At 36.2% G+C, this 22,075-nt stretch overlaps 1 protein-coding gene and 1 non-coding gene across 6 annotated transcripts in view; one reads left to right on the top strand and one right to left on the bottom strand.

Moving 5' to 3' along the window:
- The window catches only part of LOC144373104 (transport and Golgi organization protein 1 homolog), a 91,088-nt gene that overhangs the window by 13,967 nt on the left and 55,046 nt on the right, over nt 1-22,075 (bottom strand). For all 5 annotated transcript variants that reach the window (XM_078036209.1, XM_078036210.1, XM_078036212.1 and 2 more), the window contains exons 7-10: nt 21,841-21,974; nt 14,789-14,875; nt 11,575-13,048; nt 10,809-10,954 (exon numbers count right to left, since the gene is read on the bottom strand). In XM_078036209.1, the coding sequence (XP_077892335.1) occupies nt 10,809-10,954; nt 11,575-13,048; nt 14,789-14,875; nt 21,841-21,969 (1,836 nt within the window). In that variant the 5' untranslated portion in view covers nt 21,970-21,974. The remainder of the gene's footprint in view (nt 1-10,808; nt 10,955-11,574; nt 13,049-14,788; nt 14,876-21,840; nt 21,975-22,075) is intronic.
- On the top strand, nt 7,676-7,782 carry LOC144373107 (U6 spliceosomal RNA). Its single transcript, XR_013432888.1, has one exon. It is a non-coding gene; the product is annotated as a U6 spliceosomal RNA (small nuclear RNA).

The raw sequence follows: 22,075 nt of genomic DNA, 5'->3' as shown, positions 1-22,075 counted from the left end.
CTAGGAAAAATATTTGAGAAGATACTTCCTCAAAGAAGATACATGGTTGGAAAATAAGAACACAAAAAGATACTCAACACAAATGATTCATTAGTTAGAAATGCAAATTAAATCTACAATGAGATATGACCTATTTGAATGAATACAATGGAAACAACTGTAATGAGTGTCATTGAGACTATGAAGGGACTAAAATTCTTTTTTTTAGAGAGAGAGAGAGAGAGAGAGAGAGAGAGAGAGAGAGAGAGAGAAGAGAGAGAAGTTTTTAATGTTTATTTATTTTTTTTTAGTTTTCAGCGGACATAACATCTTTGTTTGTATGTGGTGCTGAGGATCGAACCCGGGCTGCACGCAAGCCAGGTGAGCGCGCTACTGCGTAAGCCACATCCCCAGCTCAGGAACAAAATTTCTTATTTACTGCTAGTGGTAAAGTAAAATGGTGCAACTACTTTGAAAAACAGATAAGAAAACCTTAAGAAAATTAAAATATATACACCTCATGTTATCTTTAGATTCCATTCCTAGAAATTTAACTAAGAGATATTAAAACACACATTTATACAGATGTTGCACCAACTTTATTTATAATAGCCCCAAACTGGAAGAAACTCAAATGTTCATCAAGAAGTTAATTAATCAACAAATTAAACTGTATGTCTACAATGGTTAATACTACAGAGCAATAAAAAAGAACAGGCTTTGTAACACCATGATCCATAGAAAAAACAGAAAATAATCATGTAGAGTTGAAGAAGCCAGGAAAGAGAAGACCTATGGTATGGTTCTATTTTTATTATAATTTTAGGAAATAAAAAGTAATTTATAACACAAGAAGCAGATTAATGGTTCCTGGAGATTGATGTGGGGACAGCACAAAAGTCATCTTGCAGGGATGAACTACCAATGTGAGGAGGGAACATTTGGGAATGAAGGATATAGTCACTAATTTCAGTGCGATAGATTCAGAGATATACACATATGGTACAATTCAAATATATTCAGTTTATTGTACTGTAATTACATCTCAATAAGGCTGTTAAGTAAAATAATAAAATAAGTTAATTTGAAATAAAATGCACAAGGTGAAAGAGAATCTAATAGCAGTGTTTTAAAACATCAGTATGCAGGGGGAGGTTTATCATATGATAAACTAATTGTTGAGAAGACTTGAGTGTATTTCTATGGAAGTTTAAATATATTGGAGATTGAGCAAGTTGTTATGTTCATGTACAAATATATTAAAATAAATCCCACAATTATGAATAATTTGTAATGAACAACAACATCAAAAAGACTTATTGACTAATGAAACCAACTGAGAGGCCACAAACTAACATTCATGGTCAATTGATTTTAAATTTTAAAAGGCACCAAGGTAATTCAATGAGAAATGATTATTTTTCTCAACAAATGACACTGGAGAAACTGAATACCCACATGAATAAAGATAAATGTAAGCCCTTATTGCATACTATACACAAAAATTAATTCAAAATTGTTCTTAGACCTAAATGTAAAAACTATAATCACAAAATTTCTGGAAGATAAAAGAAAAAAATTTAAAATTTTGGTTAGATGGAACTCTTACATGTAGCACCCAAAGAATAATGCATAAATTTTAAATTAACAAATTGAACTGCATAAAAATTTAAAATGTTTCCCCTGATTTCAAGACTTTCTGGCTACAGAAATCAAGTCAATGCTGTTTGTTCAAGACAAATAAACAATGGATAGATCTGATCAGTCCATTTTCAATGATAATAAATATTTAAATATGAAAAAAACTAAATGTAATCGTAAAAATGGCACATGCCCAGTTGTGGTGGCCCTGGCTAGAGAATCTGAAGAGTTAACTTAACATAGTCAGAAGAATTAAGTTGGTTGTGAAAATCAAATTGTTTGACAGGCAATGCCTCGGCAGTATTTATTGCTCATAGTGAGTGCTCATAAAATTATTTGTTAAACAAGTCTTCTTTCAAGAAGCTGAATGACAAGATGAACATGCTTTGTATTTAAAAGGAGGCCTGTACCTCTTCATACTGAAAGAAATGGAATGTGGAATGAGGGAAAGATTCATTGAGGCCCATGTCTGAGATCCCAGGCCATAATTAAAATCCATTTATTGTTAAATAAAATGAATTAATAAAGTTAATATCTGGTTAGATATTTAAATAAAATAAAAACCCCTCCTAAGTAATCTTGTTCCATTATTTTTTAACTCTGACTATAATTCAGATTCATCTTTATGAGTGAAATAAGGGTCCAATGGCCAGTGAGAAAGCCAAAGGGAAGATTTGTTTTGGAGGAGTTATATAATTTTAGCTGCTCTATGATTCACACATCATAAACATTAGCATCTGGAGGACACATTAAGTCATTTGCATGTGCTGTTTGGAATGGCAGATCTAAAAGGGTAACAGAGAGCTTGCTTTAGCATAGTCTGTGACTTTGAATAAGCTACTATACAGTATTGGGAAACTTAACTTCCATAGGTGAAAAAATAGGATGAGTTAGCATTATACCTCATTTACAAATTGAAGGAAGGAATCAACTATATTTCTTAAAGTGCTTGGGCTTCCCTGCCACCCTCCTGGATATTTTTGGCTCATATGCATAATTTATAGAACAAGGCTGTCTAAAACTGAAAACTTTGATTGATGTTAAAAGTAAAGTAGAATAAGAATAAAGTAAATCTTTTTTAGGCAATTTAAAAATATTGAGTTTAATTATGTTTTATGAATAATTTAAATGTGGGCTTAAAAAAAAACCTAATGCCTTTGACCAGAAGCCTAAGTGTCCCATGACATAAGTGGGTTTTGTGTGATAGATGAATACTCAGAATTAAAAACAAACATGCACTAGAATGCAGCACACTTTTCCGTGACTTCCATTTTTCTTTCTTAAATTGCTGAGATAGAATCTTAGTGTAATTTTTAAAAATCACAATTATAGGATTGAGTTTTTATTGTGTAAATTCAAAACAGGAATAAATATAATCTTTCCCAGCAGGCATTTTGACTTGCCTTTTGCTAAATTACAGCCAGAAAATAAACTCTTAGAAAAAATTTCAGGAAAAGTGACAGAAGATTATATACCAACTGTTAAAAATAATCTCTACACTGAAGGTAAATTATGATGCAAAGTAAGAACTTTGTATGTTTTCTTCACATTTTCCATGATGGGAATGGAAGTTACTGCATGAGCACTGATTACAGGATTGCAGGAAGCTTGTTGGCAACAAAGAGTTACATTTGCAAAATTAGACTAAATTTAGTCAGTTCCATTACCTGAAAAGAGTTTTTGTCCTAGTATCTTAAAAATAAGAACTTTTTCTGTGCCGCAGTCTGGCTGGGCACAAAATAACCAAGCCACCACAAAATCTTGTAGACTCCAACAGCAACTCTTTATTCCCGAACTCTCACGGACACTCTACACTCCCTCCACCGGGCTCTGCATACCAATTCTCTCAGAATCCCATAAGAACTCAATGGGAACTCAAGGAGCGGGCGCCTGAGGCAGCAGGATATGCCCTAATCCCAGCAGGATCAGCCCTAAACCTGGAGCCGCCCTATTCCAGCAGGATCCACCCTAAACCTGGAGCCACCCTATTCCAGCAGGATCCACCCTAAACCCAGAGCCACCCTAATCCCTGAGCAGGGTCACCTTTCAATCCAAAAATGCCATGAGTTATTCCTACTTGGCTATGGCTCTCAGCATTTCTGGAATAAATCAAAGATGTTTCCTTATGCAGGAAAAAAGTTATGCCTTGGAAAATATTGCAATATATATTCACATATACGTTCAGAATATATATATATATATATATATATATATGAAATTAAAATAACTATAGAACAATGTTGTATGGGTATCCAGTAGAATCCAGTGCACCTCTTTCTATTCCATAGCTGAGACTGTGGGTACAGCTACACCTGACTGCCCGTCAGCATACTTCAACTTTCTTTCTTCTAGAACAATACTATACTGGGTCTCCAGCATATCTTCCCACGGACCTCTTACATTTCTCTTCAGTATAAATATTTTGCTTCACTCAAATGACTGCTCCTCTCTCCTGCAGACAGCCTCTTCTGTTGCCGCAAATTTCTCTCTCCCCAGATTCCCTTTTCTCTTCCTTTAGTTCAAAATCAAACCTCTACTGAAAAGCTGGCCCAGTGATATTTTTGTTTGTACTGAACTCTTTATAAAGTACATTATTGTATCATAAATGTGGAATGAATATGCTTTAGTTAGTATACCATAGTGTGCAATCCACAAGGCATCAAGATACAATATTGTATATATATAGTAGAATTCAAACCATGTATATATTGGGGCATAAAAAAGAAACTTGAGGAAAGGATTATGACTTATTTAATTTTTTTAAGTATATGAGTGTGTGCATATTTGTGTATACATATGTATATACATGTATATATGTAAGTATTCATATTTAGCTATATAGATAGATTTCATTTTCTACAATGAACACATATATTCAGAGGAAAAAAGAGACCCACTGAACAAAGTCTAAATACGAAGTCATGCTATTTTATAAAGCAAGAGTAAGCACTATGCTTTAAAAAAAACTTAATGTAATACAAAAATGAAAAGTATTTTTATGCACTTTTAAGAGAGTATGTTGATATTTTCATTAATATTGTTTCATGTTGGTGAAAGTAGGAAAGATAATGTGTATACACATTATTTTAGTTACTTAAAAGAGACAATTTTGTGACTAGTTGTGTAAAAGGTAGGTTATTTAGTTTCACATTGACTTTTTACAGAAACTTTAGGTGTAGGGAAGCCTGAAATCCTATTCTCGACCATCTCCTCCCTCTGTGGAAGGTGAGGCATCAAGGTTCTTGGTCAGAGCATATTAATGAATCTTTGGGTATTCAAGGGCAGCTCTGAAGAAGAGGAGGTTCAAACTTATTTCATAAGGAATTGAAAAAATGGAGTTTTTTCCAAAACAGAGGCAATCGGAAATGAAGGTTTATTGTTTTAGTGGACAAACATTTTTGAGTTCCTAAAATAGGTATGACCCTGTCCTAGGTACTAGATAGGAATTCACTGATACACCAAAACAGATAAAAATTATCTGCCTTAGTGGAATTGATATTCTAGTAGGCAGAAGGACGAAGCCTATGAGATTTTGAGGGGATGCTAGAAGACTTTTAACAAATTTGCTCTTCAATGTTGTTATATTTGGTGCCATTATGAAAATTCATGTGGCCCCCAAATTTCCAGCAAAGGTACAATGTTTATAAATTCTGTAAGTGATTTGCTGTTATATTTAGGGTTGAGACAGACTAGGGGACAAGGGTGAGCAAGGGGGTTGGCAGCTCAGACAAACACCTTTGCTTACTCTGTCTGCTCAATAGCATGAGTACCTCCACCCTGCCCCACATTCTCCTGACACAGTGATTTGCTGGGTCCTCCAGGAAATAAAGCTGTATGGACTACGTATCACCAAGCCGGGGAAAGACAGTCCCATTTTCCTTTTATGTTCTAATTTGTTGGAGAGTTGCCCAAACCATCTTTTCAGAGTTCACCAAAAGCAGCTGTTTCAGTTTTGATTTATGGCCTCTACCCTTGCATCTCTTCTACTTAAAACTTTTTGATGCCTTTCCATTGACTTAGGAGACAAGTCTAAATCCTTAAAATGAGATATTAGAACTACATAATTCAGTGCCCACCAACTCTCACTTTGGCCTTATTGGAATCAAGTCCATTAAATGGATCCTCTGGGGCTTTACAGAATTCAATCTATCCATCCCTCATCCTTAATGCCTGCTTGTTTAAATGTCAGTCTGTCTTGTTCCCGGGGAAGCTTCCTCTATTGTCCCTAGTTAGGCCTCTGTCTTGGCCCATTGGGTCAGTGTTAACAAAATTGACTTGGTAATTTATAGCAGCAAAAGTTTTTTGCAACACAAGATCAAATGGCTGACAGACTCGGGGTCTGTTTGGCCTTACTCTCTGCTTCCAAGACCTTAGTTTGTTGCTGTATCTTGAGATAGGAGGAGTATCCAGGGATCTCCTTTGAGCCTCCTTCATAGGTCTCTGCTCCCACTCTTGAGGGTTGAGTTCCAATGGTTTAATCACTACCCAGGGTCTTGGATCTTAATATTATCATGCTGGCTATGTGGTTCCAGCATATGAATTTTGGGAAAACATCAACATTCAGATTGCAGCAGGATCCTGTTGAATGTTCTCACTGCATACCTTATTTTTTCATTTGTAGACTGCAGTGCTCTACCTAGTTTCTGTGTCAGATTTTATATTTTTTAGTTCATCTTTCTTTCTTTTGCATGTCATTTATTCACCCAAACTACAATATATCCTAGAAGTCCCACAAACATATTTTTTTCAATTATTGCAAAAGTTACAACAAAAGGAGAAATCAATAGAGAGTAACTTATATGAGACTTGTTCTCCCACTGAAAGCAACCAGAAAGTTGGAATATATATATTGGTACCAGGGATTGAACTCAGGAGCACTTGATCACTGAGCCACATCCCCAGTCTCAGCCCCATTTTGTATTTTATTTAGAGACAGGGTCTCACTGAGTTACTTAGCACCTCACTTTTGGCTTTGAACTTGTGATCCTCCTGTCTCAGCCTCCCGAGCCACTAGGATTAAGGCATGTGCCATCATGCCCAGTCAAAAAAGATTTTTAAAGAGCTATTTTTCAGATAGAAAGCCACAAGGAACATGCAAATGTCACCCCTAAGAGCAGGAGAACGAATAGGTGAGCATTCTACCTGGAGGCACCCTCTAGACCTCAGTTTGAAAAGGGGAACACAAATGGGGCACACAGTCTCACTGAGGAGAGAGAGACCAGAGTTCCAGGAGATTAAGCAGCCAAAAATATGTAGAGAAAACTACCAGAAAGATGGGAGCCACAAAGAAAAAGAGTTCCAGAAATCTGCACGGAGGCGGTCTTCAGTTTGGGGCTACATTCTAAGCAGTACCTGTGAGGGCCAAGAACAACTATAAGCTAACCAATCCCACAGTTGGCACTGAGCTGGGAGAAGTCTGGATTCCAGCTAGCCAGAGAGAGTTGACATACAAAAACAGTACGGTCAACAAGGTCATGAAGAAGTATTTGATCCTGGCATCATGGCACATATCTGTAATCCCAGCAATCAATCCCAGGTTGAGGCAGGAAGACCCCAAGTTTGAGGCTGGCAACTTATCAAGGGCCTAAGGAAGTTAGTGAGACCCTATCTCAAAAGAAAAAAAAAGTTCACTCAATATCATTAATTATCAGGAAATAAACTCACAAAGACATACCCACTAGAATGGCCCAAGTGCTAGTGAAGATGAAGTCAAGTGGAAGTCTCCTAAATTGCTGGTGGAAGTATAAAATGATTGTGGTCATTTTTTAGCATGGCTTGACAGTATCACATAAGATAAAAACATACATTAAACGTAGGAGGCAATTGCACTCCTAGATATGAGTCCACTTATAGTGGCATATATATGAAACAGTACTGTAGGAAAAATGAATCTATAGTTTAAAAAAAAGTTATCAATGGTTGCCTGGAACAGGTGGTGAAGGCACTCACTGGGAAGGATCCCAAGGAAACCCCTTTTCTAGTGAAAAAAAAACTGTTCTATATCTTGATTATGGTAGTTTTTACATGGGTATCTACATTTGTTAAAACTCAGAGTGTGCTTGCTTTGGCAGCACATATACTAAAATTGGAACAATACAGAAAAAATTAGCATAGTCCCCAAGCAAGGATGACACCCACATTTGTGAAGCATTCCATAGTTTTGTGGAACCAACCCTTCAGCAGATGAATGGATAAAGAAACTGTGGTACATATATGAAATGGAATATTACTTATAGCATTAAAAGAGAAAAAAATTATGGCATCTGCGGGTGAATGGGAATATCAGGTTAAGGGAAGTAAGCCAATCCCCAAAACCAAAAGCTGTATGTTCTCTCTGAAAGTGGATGCTGACCCATAATGGGGGTGAGGTGGGTGGTAAGGGGCATGGAAAGAATGGAGGAACTTTGGGCAAAGGGGAGGTAGGACAGGTGAGGGGGCAGAGGGATAGGAAAGATGGTGGAATGAGATGAACCTCATTACCCGAGGTACATATAGGACTACACGTGTTGTGTACAACCAGGAAAAGTTTTGTTCCATTTATATACAATGAATTGAAATGCATTCTGCTATCATGTATAACCAATTAGAACAAATTTAAAAAACTCACTGATATTGGCTATCAAGGAATTACTGTTAAGTTGTGTGATGGCCCGTGGGTTCATTATACTATTCTCTATGCTTTTCTTTAAAGCTTTTCTTAATTAAATTTATTTTTTAACTAGTACATAGAAACAAACATTATAATTATTGAATTAGGTAACATGACATTTTGATGCATGTATACACTATGTAACGTTTAAATCAGTTAAATATATCTACCTCCTCAAACATCATTTCTTTATGGTAAAACTTTCACAATCTTTTCTTCTAGTATTCTAAAATATACAGTATGTTATGGTTACCTATAGTCCCCTACTATTCTCTCTGCTCTTATTTGAAAGTTTCCATGATAAAAATACTAAAAATAATTTTTAAATTAAGATATAACTTCAAATATTTAAAGGATTTCTATGTAGAAAAGAATTCAATTTTATAGAGGAAATCATGTGGAGGAAAATTTGGAGTCAATACAAGGATGAACTAGACAACAGAAGAACATATAGCCTTGTAAGAGAGTGACTCATGCTAGGAAATACTGGTGTACAGGCCTCATAACTATTCGTCAGGGCCACAGTAAAGAAAATAACAGCAATGAGTGAGAAACTAGACTAACAGCCTTCCAAGGTTTCTTCTAACACTAAGATTCTGCTAAGATTCCATTGATCAATGAATCTGATTGGGGCACATCTCCCAAACACATCAGAGCCTATTACTCTCCAGTCCTATCAGATATCATACTACTTGTTTAAGATTTTACATTGACTTGTTCATAATTTTTGCATATATTTGTTAAGTCCTTTTCTTAAGGCTTTCAAAAATCACAATCATGCCTTACACCTGTTAGACTCTTTTAGTCCTCGCACAATGTCCTGTACATACTGGGCCATCAAAATGCCTTTTTGAAATCTCCTTTCAAATCAGTCTCCTAACATTGTGCCTCTTCTTTGCCACTCACGTCTATGTCTTACCTATCACTGTACAATCACTGACCATACCTGCACCACATTCATGTCCCCTGACCTAGACCTAGAGGAGGGCTCTGTGCATACCTAAAAATATGAATAAAGAAATCCTTCCCATATCGTGAGGCTGTTAACTTTCCAAGTGATGCTGATTCATTCTGATAATCAAATTATGACTGTGGAAGACTGCTTTAATCACTGGAAATATAATTATCCTAACTGCCTGGCTCGTATATACCCCTTACCCAGGTGGCTGCCACCATCATGAACAAACATGGAGCCAACTGAAAAATGATTTGTTTCTCCCCACCACATCTTTTCCACCCTGGTGGTCTTTCCTCCCCAGGTATTCATTGTCTTTATACCACCTTCTGACTGTCTACATGAGAATTAGGGCATGTGTAGGGGTAAAACCCTTCAAAATGCCAGACACCTCACCAGACATTTTACCTTGTAAAATCATTTAATTCTTATGATTGGAGTAAGCATTATCTACATTTTACAGATGAGGAAAACTTTTTTCAAAAGTTTAGTTATTTGCCCAAACTTCTAAATGATAACCTTGGGATTTGAAACCAGATCTACCTGGCTTCAAAATCTATACATTTTACAAGGAAAACAACAACATCATCTTTCTTACACAAGCCTTGAAATAATACAACCTACAGGAAACAACTTCAGTTGAGGAGGATTACTGTCACAATGTCCCTAGGACCATCTTATCCTCCAACCTCTAAAAGCTTTCTCATTCCTATAATTAAACTCTAAAAGTCCAATATCAACAAATACCAATAGGGGGGAGGTAAGTCCTAAAATGCTTAGATAAGCTTCTAGACAGATTAAATGTCTTGTTTGGATCATGATTTTCTTTAGAAAGATCAGCCTTAAGTGACTCTTTCTAAGAAACAGATCTAACCTAATTCCTTTCATTCTTAAAACTTCCTAAGGATCCCCACTATTAATGGTCTAATGCTACTTTGGCTCATGACTTCCTTTAAGATTTGCTGGCCTCTCCAACAGGCCCATCCCCCTCCAACTTCACACTTTACAACACCAACTATTCACATTCTCCTGCCCTCCCCAAATATCCTTTCTTCATGTTTCCATTTCTCTGAACACATTTCTTCTGACTGCCAGCTTCCCCCACCACCCCAGCCTGTCTAATCAACAACAAACCACATGTCAGACTCCTGTTTGCCCTTTGCCTGTGCTTCAAACACATCTCAACCACTTTCTGACCTTACTGATCACCCTTCCAACCATAATAAATGCACTTATGGACAATAATGTTCTACCATCGAATAAATACCTCTCTTTCTGCCATTATCTTACTGTGTTTCAAGTGAATGCTGTTATCTCCCTGCCAGAATGAAGGGTTCTGAGGGGAAGAACCAAGTTTTTACAGGTGTGCAAATGTCTAGCCTTGGTAGACAGCAAATCTTCATGTGCTAAACCAAGTAGCCATTAAAGCCACACCCCTATGGCTTTTGTTTCAGGAGCTATCTACTCAAAGGGTCAAGAGTCATTTTCATAAAGACATTTTAAGTTTTTCACTTCATGACCAGAAGCCACTTAAAAACTAATAAATAATCAACATTCTAATTGAAGAAACTATGTCAAACTTACCATCTTAGACAAATAAAGCAAGAATGAATATAACAAGAAAAGTATGTTGTCCAAAAGGGTGGCATCTGCTGGCTCTTCGACCTTTATCTCTAGTTGGTTTTCTGTATCAGCAGCATCAACACGAGTACCTTCTGTTATAAGTAGCTCTAAAATTGAAAGGGGAAATGGCTATTTTATTTTATGCTATAGAATAAGAACTGTCTCTCTTCAGTTTCAATATTCATCGAGTGTTTCACTAAATATATGAGTCACAGTGCCTAGCGCAGGTGAGGCACTGGTAGAACACTTGCTTAGTGTAGGTGAGGCACTGGGTTCGATCCTCAGCATCACATAAAAAGAGATTAAATACTAAAAAAAAAAAAACGTTATGCTAGTCACTCCACACCCACATGATCTAGTACAGGTATTTTATGATTAAGAAATTATGTTTAATAAAGCCCTTTTATAATTTTAACATAAAATGTGTACTGTTAACAGGTCTACTTTTGTGCATTAGTTTCTCATTTATATCTTTCTCTTTTGCTTTTTATAAAATTTCTTATTGAACATGCTAACCAATCCCAACTGTCCTAAAGGAAAAAAAGAATAAGCAATATCCTTTCATGCTGTAGCTCAAAAGAATGAATAAAGTAACATATGGGGCTCCTGAGTCAGCCTTCTTTCTCCTTTAGGCACATGGAAACTGAACAGAACTTTACAATAATACACAAAAACATTTGGAAGAACAACTCCTTTTCTCCAGCCCAAGCCGCAGGCAGGTATTTACCTTCAGCTTTAGCCCAGATTTCCTCTAGAGGAGGCGCTGTTATCAATGGAGCAGTCTCCTCCACTGTGGAGTGCTTGTACCTCACAAAATAGATCAAGTCTTGGATATCATCAAGCACTGCAGCCTCTTCAAATATGTTACTTTCCTTTATTCCTGTGTCTGTATTATCATTCACACGATTATCAAGCATTTGCTCTGCTACGCTCAAAATGTGTGACTCAGAGGCATGGAAGACCTTATCTAGAACTTTTTCTAGATAATAGGGCATTAGGTTATAGGGTAGGCTCTCCTGCTGTGCTGAGTTCAGCTTTAAAGACATTTCTTGCAACATGGCTTCCAGTTCTTGGACATCAATGTACTTCAGGAAGCGTTGCAAGGACTTTTGTTCTATAAAGAAGCTGCGGATTATGGGCAAGTCTTCCTCCTGATCGCTAAGCTCTGGCTTTAGGGCTATATGTGAACTCTGTGGGAATATATCATCTTCAAGGTCTGCAGAAGCAGGACCCTGGCTTTTTGCGTCTGTGATATGCCCTATGTCCTCAAGGTCCTCTTTTGAGGTTTCTTTTCCAGTAGCCTTTTCTGTAGACTCTAAAGTGTTCAGATGTTCCTTAGGGTTGTCTTTTTCAAGATCGTCAGAATCTTTATCCTGAAATACTTCACTTATCCCTGAAGTCTGAGTGTTTTCCTCGTCACTTCTGTCAAAGAGTCCCTGGGCTTCCTCATCTGCCAGAGGACTTTCCTCCTTTCCCATTTCCATATCACCTCGTTCCTTGTCCATCATGTCTACCCTTTTGGCTGTGGTTTCAGTTTTCTTTAAAATCTTCCAAATTATACTCATTTCTTGTTTGTTTTCTTTGGTTTCTAGATAAGGATTGATTTCTTTTTTCAAAAGTTTATAAGCATCAGTCTTCTGTTTGTTTGAGACCTGAGAAATGTCTACCCTTTTGGCTGTGGTTTCAGTTTTCTTTAAAATCTTCCAAATTATACTCATTTCTTGTTTGCTTTCTTTGGTTTCTAGATAAGGATTGATTTCTTTTTTCAAAAGTTTATAAGCATCAGTCTTCTCCTGTTCATTTGAGACCTGAGAAATGTTGCTGGTTTTGTTTTTTTCACTTTCTGGCACTTTCAATTTATCTGGTAGTATTTCTTCAAAAAGTTCAAATGATCTTTGTTCACCCTGAGCATTATCTGTTTGACTATCTGCATGAGGATGGTACTTCTGAGCCAAAAATTGTTCCTCAAGATCCACAGTGTTTTCTGAGAATGCACTTTCAATTTGTTGTGAGTTTGCTACTACTGGTTTAGGTTCAGGTTCAACATCCTGGGAGACTTCAGGAAATTGTCCCACTTTTTCTATAGCTTTCTCAGAATCTTCATTTGCAGAATCATACAATTCCAAAAATCCTAGAAGTTCTTCTATGTTATAATTATCAAAATCATCTCCTCCAACATCAAAACAAACAAAATCTGTCTCCTGTAAGGAAAAGAAAACCATTAATGTGTCAATAACAAAGTATCACAAAAGCAAACTCATCCACGCTCCCAAATTCAGGATTGGTTCTAAAGAATCTTTGAGGTCAACCAGATTACCCTCCTCCAACCCCCACTGCCTAACTCCATCTATGGCTGAGTAAATCTGTCTTTTTCTAGACTACAGTGTTAGAAAGTCTATTCTTTCTTTCTTTCTTTTTTTAACATGGGTCATATTCTTTAAAAAGCATAATGAGTAAAAATGGTGACAATTTGGTTTCCAACTGCCTGACTCTTGGGTCTCTCTCAATTTGCTCTGAACATAAGTAGGGAAAGGCAAGGTATCACTTATAGGATCCTCCAGCTCTTAATATCTACACCTATGTTTCAGAAATTTAATTCTTAATCATTTGCTCAGGAGAAGCTGGAAGATCCTGCAGCCTTGAGAAAAATGAATCAGTTTTAAAGTATCTTACTGAGATACAAGTACATTGGATGGAATAAAGAATGATATTAAGGAGGCTCCTCACATTATTATTACCACAAGAACAAACTGAAAACAAGATTCAACAAGGTATACACCTTTCTCTTCATCAGGGTTTCACAGTCACTAAGATCTCTCTCAGGATTATGTGTATATTATCTAGTTTTCCTTCTTGCTACTAGTAAGTAAATTGATATAAAAGGAGCCATAGTATGAATGGACATGTTTTTAGAAAATTTACATTCCTAATTAAATCTTCATAATATTCTGCGGGGGTTCCGGGGGTGGGGGAGGCAGTTCAATGTAGTACGGATGAGTGATTTCCTCTCCTCATCATATGCATTTCTAAGCCATGAGGGATGCATGTAATGGGAAATACAATGAGAAGGCAGAGTTCAAAACAAATGAGTTCTCTGTAATCAGTGAACTGCTGTCACAGCTTAAATCCCAAGAACTCTCTTTACCAACAATGAAGTCCAACAAGCAACAGAAGTGATTTTATGGCCCCTGAGATTATAAAGAAATTTTAGGAACAGCAACAACAAACAGGATGACTTTATCCATTCAGTCCATCTAATCTAAGAACTGTCCTAGCCTAGCAGTTTGCATATTCTACAGCCACTACAAAGAGCTGCCCAAAGATGTTTCAGTGTTGGTGGGCATCAATTACTATACAATTTAAAACTCTAGAAAATAATCAGCTGAAGCGAGAATTCTAGAACACGAAATCCTTTCAGTCACAAAATCAATTTAAGTCAGAGCACCATACAGGAATGTTGTATAAAGGAAGCAGTTGGGGCCTTAAAAGATCTGAGACTGAACATCACCTGAAACGCTCAGGTCCCCTTTTCCAAATCTATAACATGACTATGATCCCATATATGACTAAGAATAAGAAAACCTTTGTAAGTACATATTTCTAGCCTAGTATAAAAGTTAGAGTTTATTAATTTAACCTAAATATACTTAAAATGTCTAATAACTATCCAATGAGTTTTGCCTGTAAAATGAAATTATTTGCCTCTTAGAATATCTGTTTCAATATATTAGACAACTCTCAGATTATAATATAATCACCCTTGAATGCCTTTCAAACTTTTTTTTTTACAGGTAGTCTGATTTCAAATGAAAATCTGACACACAAATGTTAGATTGCCCCCCAAACACATTATAAAACATTCAGAAGCAGTTAACTCAATATAACTGATGGATTTATAAGCCAGTTTACAATTGAGAACAAAAAAGAAATCCATAACTTACATCTGTTGGAATTTGTAGCTCTTCTTTAGTATATTCACGAACTACCTTGATGAAATCTTTTGGAAAGTATCCAAACATACGGCCAACCTATAGTGCAAAAGAGACAAATATCAAATAAATTCTGTACAAGGAATATAAATAAGAGATTTCTCAGAAGTGGCAGGAAATATACACATAATAGATAAGTATATGGTATAACCAAGAAAGAAAGTTGCTATAACAATTACACTGAGATTATTATTCCAAATAAAAATTAAGTACAGAACTATTAAAGCAACATTTCCAACCACTGAAGTTTTCTTTTTTACATTTAGCTTAATTCTCAACACAGAGCATATAAAGTTAAGACTTCTGAAGTAAATAAAAGATCTGCATAGAAGATTATTGGATACTATATGGTTAAAACTATGTAAATCAAAGCTGGTTATAAATGCAATTCCAAATAACCTCTAGCAAGAATTTACCTGTACATTTTGTAGCATTGCTCATAAACCAAAATTTATGTCTTTCTTAACCAATACACAACAGTCATAAAAATTAATAAGTAAAAACAATACAAAAATCTCTAAAATGTATTACCACAATAGCAGATGTATTGATAGTATATGCTTTCCTAGTTTTGTCCAAATCTACTTTTACAAGTACTTGGGGAGTGCTGAGGGCCATTGTCAAGTAGGAATGAAGCTTCAAAATTTCCTTGCCAGTGTACCCCATGTTAAATGGATTTCGCTGTTGACATTGCATGTAAAATGACCTTGCTCAAGGACCAAGGCAGATCTGGGTTTAGAGCTGATCAGGTTTGAGGAAGTATCCCACTCCTTAGGGTGTTCCCGGTTTAAGACAAAAGGAGTTTTAGGGAAGTTGGAGGTTGAAGATTATTGCTGCTGGGAGTAGGGTGTGCCTGCAGCCTGAGTTCCTGCTGAGTTCTCCTGGAGAAAAAGTTTTTAGGAGGTGAATTGTTCGGGAGATTGGATTACCCCTGAACCTGTGTGGAGGCGGTGTGAGTCGGGAATAAAGAATTGCTGTTTGAATCTACAAGGCTGTGAGTGCCTCCTGATTCTGTGCCCAGCCAAGACTGCGGCATTATGGTGGCCCGTACGTGGGATGTCTGAAGCTTGGGGGTAAGTGAATTTGCTCGCTCCTGAAGGAGAGCAAAAAAATGGGTGACCATTTCAAAAAACAATGTGTTCTTGTTTTGATTTATTTTGTTTTCATTTCAAGTGGCCTGTTCCTAGAACTTTCTCAGGCAAACTAAGGAAAATGGTTGACTCAAGATTTGAAGTTGTTCACCTCCGAGGAAGAAAAATTGTTAGAGGAAGGAGGTACCCCAGTAAGACCAAGAAAAACTATGGCATATGTTGCTACAATACAAAAATGTAGCCCATGGCTTTATAAAGATGAGTTATTAAGTATATCAATGGGACCATTATGGTATCCTGTAGAAGGATTTTTCTTCAACAAGAAAGAGATGACTAGTTCTGTTCACTATACTTGTCTTGGTTTTTACAGACAGCTGATTCATTTACAAAGCTAAAATGTTAAAATATCAACCACTAAATATGAAATCAAGTACTCTTTACTTATTAAGTTCCATAAGGTAATATATTTAAACATTATGTGTGTTTTCATAAATTGGCAAATGGAAAAATGTTTAATATTGCTTTGGTCTGTGTCTTTGCTGAAACAAGGTTACTAAGTGTTAAGATTCTATCATGTGTAATTTATATACAGAGAGTATAAGAAGTTTCAGCTGGGTTTCAATTACAGTATAACAGTACCTTAAAAAACATGAAAGTATTTCATCTTATTAAAGTGGAGTAATTTTATAAGGGTTGTTTTAGAATGTGAATTTATAAAAAGGGTTAATGGTTAAAAAAGAGATATAAAAAGATTCAAGATGTGGAAATATATTTTAATATAAAAGGTTAAAGGAAAAAGAAATGTTTCTAGTTGAGATAATCTCTGTGTGGTAAAGTGAAAAGTTGTAAAATGCCCTTTAAAAAGATTTTGAGGAAACTAGATTTAATTTAAAAGCTTGAGAAAGGTAGAAAGAAAAAAAAAGGTATTTGTACATGGCAGATTGAGACAAAGCTTCTTAATGGAGTAAAAAAGAGCCTTTGGTTGAAGGGCAGCCATGTAAACTAATATTAAGCGATTTAAACAAAATCTAAGCCTCGTTTAAAAGAGTGAAGCTGTAGGTGGTGAAAAAGTACATTTAAAAGTACAGTATAGATGATAAATGAAATGCTTTAAAAGGTTAAATTGAGGGTTGTTGAGATACCTTCATGGCAGGAAAAAAGATTGCTTTACTCATCAAACTATTAAAATGTACTTATTAAACTAAAAAGAGGGAGATGAGATAATCTTTGTTTGGTAAAGTAAAAAGTTGTAAAATGTCTAAGTACATTGCAAATAGCTTTAAAAGGTTAAATTGAAGGTGGTTAAGATGCCTTCATGATGGAGGAAAAAAAATATAACCCATGAAGAAGATAATAAGATAAAAGATTTAGATAAAGAAGATTAAAAATTTGAAGTGGAAAACTTCAAAAATAGAAGTACAAAATGGTAAAAAAAAGAGAGAAGATGTAGAAAGATAAAGATATAGGAAGATAAAAAGATGTAGAAAGACAAGAATTTTATACCCACAAAATAGGAAATGAAAGAAAACTAGGAGAGAAGAAAGCAACTAAGGGTAAATATAAAAACCTTAGAAGAAAACTAGAAGATAGAAATAAGATGGAAAATGGTTAAAAATGTCAAGTAAAGGTATTTCAGATAGAAAATACAAAGGGCTAAGACAACTATGGTTTCAAACCACATCTAAAAATTAAAAGGACTAAAGTAATTCTAAAAACTAAGGCAAAATGCTTTTGAAAGACTTAAATTTAAAAGGATCTTAAAGGGGTATATATCCCCCAAAGATAAACTTAAAATAACCCTTTTTTACTCTAAACTTTTTAAATTTGAATTCATCAGGACTTAATGCTGCGGAAAGACATATGTATCCAAAAAATGTACATAAGCCTAAGGTACTTTGGAAAGATATTCTAACAGGACATTGGAAAGCTCCTGACCCAGTGTTTGTCTGGAGTCGGGGTTCTGTTTTTGTGTTTCCACAGGGAGAACAGCAGCCGATTTAGATTCCAGAGACACTAACTAAAACAATTTCTACAGACCAAAAAGAAGATAATTTGACTCAAATCCATAACAGCTGATATCCAGAGCTCCAGCTTGGCTATTCTTACATCTGCGACAGTGATTAACCACGGTGCCTTTTTTCAATATTTATTTTATTATTGCATTTTTCCCACATCATAAAGTTCTATTTTATTTTTTGAGCTCATACAAACCTAGGTTAATGTTTTTCTGATCAGCTTTGTTTTTTGACTGTGTTTTATTTTTTGACTGTGGAGTTTTTAAACATTGCAATGGAGATTTTACCTAGGTAAAGCTACAAGGCTGTTATTATTGTCTTATGTGTTGTATGTTATGAGTGCACTGTTTTGTGTTGCATGTCAGTATGTGTGTATGTCCATATTTTTATATGAGGAGCGCTCATGAAAAAATGGATCCGAATTTTCTTTTTTTTTTATTCACGTGATTTAAGTGGTTTAATCTAAATTAGGTAAACAGCTGTTAATGATTGTTTTCAAAGGTGGTTAACAGATCTGTTTGCTTACTATTGTTTTTAAAGGTGATTAACACATCTGTTTGTTTACTTTCACTTTTCCTTTTCATTATATTTAATAATTCTGTTCAGGATAATGTCTCTTTAACATCATTGCCAGAATTCCCATCTCCATCCCAGTGCCAGTGAAGACTAAGAAAACCAAACTACAGCTTCTATGATAGCTATCACAGTAAACTGTATAAACTGATGCATCAATGAATATAACTCAACAAGTAATGCTCAATCAAGGACTTGATTTACTTTGGGAGGAAATGAACATATTGATAGACTCCTCCGATTTGAACTGCTTGCAGAACTTGCTTGGACTATATATGAGTTGCATGCATTGTGAACTATCGTCTGGTGCAGCGAATTGTGGTACTGCTGGCATATCCTTGCTGATGGTGTCACTAGTGATGCAATTTCCTTGCCAGCGCATCCCATGTTAATTGTGGTAATGCTGGCATCTTTGCTGATGGTGTCATCAGTGACACAATTTTTCCAAAGGAGCCGTCAATTGGCTTGGTGTCGTGGCATTTCTGTATCCTCCTCCCTTCTACTAGTGATGGTCTAAAATTTGGGGGCCAACAGAGGTGAGGCAAGAACCTCACCCCCCCACTGGCACCAAGGTTAAATTTGGGGGCCAACAGAGGTGAGGCAAGAACCTCACCCACCCACACTGGTGCTTAGGCCTATCCACAAGCATGGCTGAATGCTGGACTGGTAGTCAGTGACGGGTTGATCTGGTTGCAGTGGATTCAACCCAAGACAGGAAACTGACATCTAAAGGTCAGTTCTCCCATGACGGGTAAGAACCATATGTTGAATTGGACAACCTACCAGGCACGGTCCTTTAGCCACATTGCTTGTTGTTTAATTAATCAGAAGGGGGGAGAAAATTAATGCTGCAGTCTTGGCTGGGCACAGAATCAGGAGGCACTCACAGCCTTGTAGATTCAAACAGCAATTCTTTATTCCCGACTCACACCATTTAACATGGGGTACGCTGGCAAGGAAATTTTGAAGCTTCATTCCTACTTGACAATGGCCCTCAGCAGGGGAGAAAATAAAATTACAACATAATGCATATGAAACCACATATCAAGCTTCAGTTTCACCCAAAATAAATCCTCTGCAGAAAAGAACCCCATTTATTTTCAGCACCAACAGTTAAATTATATGAAGTTACATAAAGTGTACAAAAGGTATATAAAGTTCCTCTTGAGAAAGACACTCCTATTACTAACTACTGACTAAAAGGAACAGAAGATTCTTGCCAATAATTAAAGGAAACTGATAGGCAAATCAAATGCACAAAAAAGAAAATTAAAAAAGGCATCACTACCTCTAAAATATCCCCATTCATGAATGTTCTTGTTATATCTAGAAACCATCTGAGAGCCAGTATTAGTGGTAGAATACTGCCATGAAGATTAGATAAGACGGAGCAATTAAAAGTTTCATCACTGCAGATAAAGTCTGAGACTCTAGAAAACCAACAACATTGCAGAATGAAAACTGAAAACTCAAAAGGAGAATCATTTTGAAAACTAAAGAATTTTTAATTTCTTAAGTATAACACTTATGACATGAGAGGGGAGTCTGAGGGGAAATACACTTTTCCCTTCTGATGAAAATTCTATTAAGGTTAAATTTGGAAAAGGGAAAGAAACCAGAGATGTATGGAGAAAGGGAACACATTTATCTCTTCTTAATCTGTGTCAAATGAGACCATAGATTATATAAAGCTCCATAATTACACACTGGGTAGTATCCCATTTCTTGTGATACGAAAAAAAATGATGCAGAATCATGGAGGCTCATGACTGGAAATAATTTTTATATCTAATTTTGCTTCCATACATCATCCCTGCCAAGGTGCTGTTGATTTGATTTGTGGTTGGGGAGCCAAGAACTGCCACAAGAGAACAAATTCTGCATAAGCTACTATCAGAACAAATGTACTTAAGTACCACTGCCCTGAAAGGAAATATTCAAAAGGAAGATGGATTAGACAGGGGTCCTTTCCTAACTGAGTTTTTCATTTTATAGGGAGCTAAGATAAAACACAACCTGACTGAAGGCAAAGAAGACAAATGAATGCCAGAGGAGCAATGCAAACAACAAACACTCATCAGTCGGCAAAGATCCTTTCTGGTCAGGTGCTGAAAGCAGGGCTCCTCAGGAAGACAGGATGAGTGCTGCCACCCAGAATGGCAAGAGTCCTAGGGATGAACAGAGTTAACAGGCTACAATGTGAGAGGAGAAAATGCAAATCAAGCCCATTTATCCAAAAGCTCAAAGAAGGAAGGAAAGACGACTACTACATGAAAAATGCCACTTAGGTATATGGAAAAACAGTTCCAAGTTTAAAGGTTACCAATCCTATTTGGTATACTTGAAAGAAACAATAGATGGTTCTTTATATGGAGTACTGCAACTGGGACTCTGTCTAAATATAAAGTTTGTACCTAGAGGCACCATGTTTCAAGATCATTCCCTAAGAGTCAGAAATGGCAACAAAATGAAACTAGCTTTCCATAGGGATTACTCTTATTTTCTGTCTTATTTTCTGCTGTGTGGTGTTTTATTTAGGGTGAGAACTTTCAAGGATGCAACCCGGAATGTCTCTAAACTGGAACATTCCTACAGTCATCAAAGACCCTTGCTACTATTTTACGTAAACAATCCACATATCACATTTTTTTAAATGAAAAGGACAATACTCATAAGCCACTAGGAGGACACTCCTAGTGAATCTCCCCATTTAAAATATCAAAGCATGATATAAACAATGTCATGTCTTTCATCAGAAGATCCATACAACTGGCTGGAAGTAGAACCCCTGGGGGAACCTTCAGGCATAGAATATAGGAAAATCAGGAAATGGATGACCCAGAAGTTGCAAAAAAGAAAAAAAGGGGGGAAAAAAAGCACACAATGGACATAATATTCTGCTTTTTTAGAGTAAAAACAGCACAAATGATTAGGTAAAATACACAAAAAATCAACTTTAAATATGCATGCCTGAGTTACTATCTCAGACTTAATTTACAGGATTAACTCTAATGTCCATGAATCCTTCCCTTTTGAAGCAGCAAAGCTAAGAATTGTCAGGTTTTCATCATGATGACCTTTATGATGTGTAGAGCCTTCTGGAACTTGATGTGAGGGGTAGCAACCACAACCAGTTCAGTTCTGTTTCAGAAAGTCTCCTGACTTTCTATGCTGTGCCAGGCCTAAGGTGTGTTAGGAGCACAGGGCCTGGCAAAGAGGTCAGGTTAACTCTACAAAGACCCCAAGAAATCAGTCATTTAAATCTACACTCTACACTGCTACCCATCAAAAGTAAGAATATAACACCTGTCAAACTTTTACTTACACTTCCGGCCCAAAGTTCTGGTGATACCTCTGCAAGTTTATAGTAGACATATACAGGGTCACCTTTTTTAAAATTCACAAAACGACAATCTGGTCCTGTGAAATCTTCAACAGCTTCACCTCGATACATTAACACTGTATATGAACATTGAAAAAAGAAAAAACAAACATTAGGATTTGATTTTTCACAGTCCATATTGACTCATCAGGAAATATGAATCCCACTATGAACAAAA

The sequence above is a fragment of the Ictidomys tridecemlineatus genome, unplaced genomic scaffold, assembly GCF_052094955.1.
Source record: "Ictidomys tridecemlineatus isolate mIctTri1 unplaced genomic scaffold, mIctTri1.hap1 Scaffold_233, whole genome shotgun sequence".
NCBI lineage: Eukaryota > Metazoa > Chordata > Mammalia > Rodentia > Sciuridae > Ictidomys > Ictidomys tridecemlineatus.
Note: the sequence above shows the minus strand (reverse complement) of the source record. Positions and strands in the feature narration are given on the sequence as shown.